This window comes from Rhagoletis pomonella, unplaced genomic scaffold, assembly GCF_013731165.1.
Source record: "Rhagoletis pomonella isolate Grant_MI unplaced genomic scaffold, Rhpom_1.0 Rhpom_scaffold_04598, whole genome shotgun sequence".
NCBI lineage: Eukaryota > Metazoa > Arthropoda > Insecta > Diptera > Tephritidae > Rhagoletis > Rhagoletis pomonella.
In genome coordinates, this window is record NW_023463147.1 from 10,012 (window position 1) to 14,275 (window position 4,264).

General features: G+C 42.2%; 1 protein-coding gene across 1 annotated transcript; it reads left to right on the forward strand.

Moving 5' to 3' along the window:
* Window positions 1-3,014: 3,014 nt before the first annotated feature.
* On the forward strand, window positions 3,015-3,713 carry LOC118754771 (the record flags this gene model as incomplete). Its single annotated transcript, XM_036489654.1, has 1 exon — window positions 3,015-3,713. A coding segment is annotated over exon 1 (699 nt), but the record flags the coding sequence as incomplete, so codon positions are not given.
* Between the last annotated feature and the right edge of the window lie 551 nt (window positions 3,714-4,264).

Here is a 4,264-nt window from a genome sequence, read left to right on the forward strand (position 1 = left end):
AAAAAAAAAAAAAAAAAAAAAAAAAAAAAAAACCATTAAATATATACATACGTGTGTGTCTATGCATATGTATATACTTATAGAAAATCCCGCCATATAAGCAAACTAAACTAAAAAATTTTGCAAAACCCATATTGGCTGCGTCTCGTACAAGCCAAATAATTATTGAAAATCATTGGGTGAATAATCAAAGTGCTTAATTTTCGATACCCAAGTAAAAGCGTATTTGCGTACATACATTCGTACATATGTACATTTAAATAGATAAAGTTGTGTTTTTTCGAACATTCCCTTTGCTCGTATAAGCAGTATCCCGTTCCCAGTTCGTTCGTTATATATGTACATAAAAAGTAAATAGCATATACAGTGGGCCAAAAAACTCATCTCAGCGAGATATAATTATAAAATTGAATATATCCTTATTTAGTAACATATCATTTCTATTATACATAAAATACGTATATTCTGTGCTTACGTGTGAGTAGAAAATAGTTTCGCGAGTAAACACGATACCACCCCTACCCATTCAAACAAAGTGGTTTCCCCAATTTTTCTTAATATAAACTAGTTCGTCTCAGTTCAACCATATACCTCCAATATCCACTTTTACATCTCTTTAACGGAGTTACTGAAATTTATAGCGGTCTATTGTGTCTTCTATATACCTCAGCAAAATTTTATTTGTTTTTCTCCAAGCTCTCTGATTTCTGCATTTCAAACGTGAATTTAAATTCAAATCGTCACATATTCGAAGTAATAACCTCCATATAACCGTAAATTCTCATACGTTTGATGTTATTGGCAACCCACACCGAAGACAAGTCCAAAAGCCCCAAAATGAGTGATGACAAAAAAGGTCAAAGCGCTTCCACCGAATCACAACGCCCGACGCGTTCAAGTGGAAAGTCCGCAAAATAATCGGAACCTTCGGTCTCATCCACTAAGTTCATAGCAGAGACTGATAATTTTATGGATTATTGCACACGATTTAGATCAACCCCATTAGAAGATAATTCTGAGTCTGCCCTAGATATTAAAAATGCCAACATAGACAATTTCTGGGCACGAGTGCAAAATTCGTATGATATGGTAGTAGAGACAGATGAGCATGACCTCCCTGAAGATTTTAAAACTTGTGCCTACAGCAAATACCGGTCATGCCTCATCACCTATGAGGACACAAAGCGCTAATCGGTGACCAGCTCCACCTCCTCAAATAAACGAGCATTCCCGTGCCTGCGCACTCTACGTCGCAACCCAAAGACGAATCTGGCTTTGGCTTTTGGTGATACTGAGGTCTTTTAAGGGGGTTATGAACAATGGCCGTCCTTCCGTGACATGTTCACGGCGGTCTACATAAACCACCCTAAACTCACAAAAGCGCAAAAATTGTACCACCTTAGGTACAAAACACAAGGTAAAGCCGGCCAGATCGTGAAACAATTCGCCCTTAGTGATGACAATATGATATGAGAACAAGTGCGTACTAGTGGACAACCAGATTCGAGTTCTAATTAACCTAAAGCCAATTCAGGTGGAGAACAGTGAAGAAATTCAAAGACTTCAATCCACTGTTAACAACTGCCTCCAAATCCTGGCAACCCAGAATGTATCCACCGAAAGCTGGGATCCCATATTAATCTACTTAATTACCTCGAAACTCCCTGAGAACACGGTTACTTTATGGGAACAGTCCCTAAGCTCGAGGAAAGACCTCCCCAACTGGTCCCAAATGAACCAGTTCCTCACCACAAGATACAAGGTAGTTGAAAGGGTCGACCAATGGCGACCACCCAAAGACAAGCCTAATTTCGCAAATAATAGTAACAAAAGGCTACTCCCATCCCACGACCTATTGTTCTTCGAAACCAATACAAACCTTCGGGTCACAAAATAGATCCTTTTCTCAGGTCCAGTCACACATGACAGAGCAAAGGAAAAAGTTCGCTTGCGTGATGTGCAAACAACAAACCCATTCTCTCAGTCAGTGTCCCAAATATAAAAGACTCTCCATAAACGATCGCGAAAAATTAGTAAGGGAACATAACTTATGTACCAATTGCCTGTCCTCCACGCATAACCTCCAAGACTGCCCATCTGATCGGACGTGTTATAAATGTCAAAGAAGGCATCACACAACTCTCCACAAGGACGTAACCTCCACCCCTAACCAGCGTCAACGACAACCCCGGAGAACCAGTTCTCAGGTTCAACAGCTTCTGCTAACCTGCAAACGCCGGGCTGTTCGGAAACCCAAGACGAGCTCCCCCAATTTTCCAATCAAGTGCAATCCCTTTATACAGAAAATGAAAACCAAGTACTCCTCCCAACTGCGATAGTCCATGTAAAACATACAGGTGAGCTCTTCAAACTGAGAGCACTCATTGATCAGGGCTCCCAACGCACTTTTATCTCATCGAAAGCCCAGACCAGACTAAGGCTACCTTGCCAAACTTCGAGTTGTGCTCCTTGGTCATAGTCAGCGCTGATCTAAAGCGCGAAATTCCAGCGCAAGCGATAGTACTGCCCCAACTAACCAAGTTGCTTCCAAAATTCCCTATAAATTCTGAGAAAAAGAAGAAATGGTCCCATCTTGACTTAGCAGATCCTAACTGTAACTCTCCTTCCCAAATCGACCTGGTTATAGGCAGCGATATGCTTCCCCAAATTATGCTTGATGGTCTTGAAAGAATCTCTCGCAACTTACTTGCCCAGAACACCATATTCGGTTGGATACTGAGCGGCCCAGAAAGAGTTGCAACTTTCTCGACTCAGGTAGAGGATGCCACAAATGAGCATTTGAATATGCAATTAAAAAATTTTGGAACTTAGAAGAAGTTCCAAAATATGAAGACATCACCCCGGAAGACGAGATATGTGAAGATTTTTATAAATCAACAACGACCCGCACCACTGAAGGGCGTTACATAGTCCGACTCCCACTTAAGTCAAACTTTCCTGATAAAAACGCCTTAGGATATTCTCGTACCGCAGCCTTGTAACACTTCCTCAGTATGGAGAAGAATCTTCTCAAGAAAAGCGATCTAAAACATCTTTATGACAGTGTTTTGGAGGAATATCTTACCCTCAATCATATAACCTCAGAGGGAAAATACTTCTCCTATTATCTTCCCCATCATGCAGTCATAAAGCCTGAAAAAAGAACCACGAAAGTAAGAGTTGTCTTCAATGCATCAAAGAAATCGGGCACCGGCAACTCGCTTAATGATATTCTGCATACCGGGCCGACCCTACTACCCGATTTGATGCTACTAGTTCTCAAATGGCGCACTTACCAATATGTCTTCAATGGTCATGTGGAGAAAATGTATCGCCAAATACTCTTACACGAAGAAGACCAAGACTTTCAAAGACTTATCTTTCGTGCATCCACAGGAAGTCCAATACAAGACTATAAACTGAAAACCGTCACATTGGGCGTTAATTGTGCTCCCTATCTAGCCATACGCACTCTCCACCAATTAGCACAAGACGTAAAAATTACCCAACCCTTGGCTGTGCCCCTATTAACCAAAGAAACCTATGTGGATGACATCCTATCTGGGAGTCATGACCTGCTCACTCCTACCCAGGCTCTTACCCAAAAATCCGCCGGTTTTCCCCTGAAAAAAATCGCTGCCAACCATCCTAATATCCTGAAAGACATAAATAAGGAAGATTTGCTGGACACCAACTTACTCGAGATTGAAAAGGCAAGCACTACGAAGACTCTGGGGATTCAGTGGAACGCCCTCACTGACTCCTTCTCTTATACAGCTGATCCCATCCCAGCATCATCCGCGAACACAAAACGGCAAATCCTTTCATCTGTGGCGAAACTTTTCGACCCCGCAGGATGGCTTACGCCGATAATGATACAAGCCAAGATTCTCTTACAAGGGCTATGGCTTGACGGGACTGACTGGGACGAGCAGGTCAAACACCTCCGTTTAACAAAATGGACACAGTTCGCCAATAATTTACAATCAATCTCAAACATCCAAATACCTAGATGGGTAAATTATATCCCCGATAGTCATGTTGAACTCCACGGCTTCTGCGATGCCTCGGAAAAGGCATATTGCGCCACCATATACGTTCGTGGTACCCATGACACCCAAGTAACCTCTCGTCTTTTGGTAGCTAAAAGCAAAGTGGCACCCCTACGAACCATCAGCCTACCCCGTCTCGCATTGTGTGGAGCTCTCCTTCTAGCCAAACTCGTCGCTCTCGTCCAAACCCATCTTAATCTCTCCACAAAAAG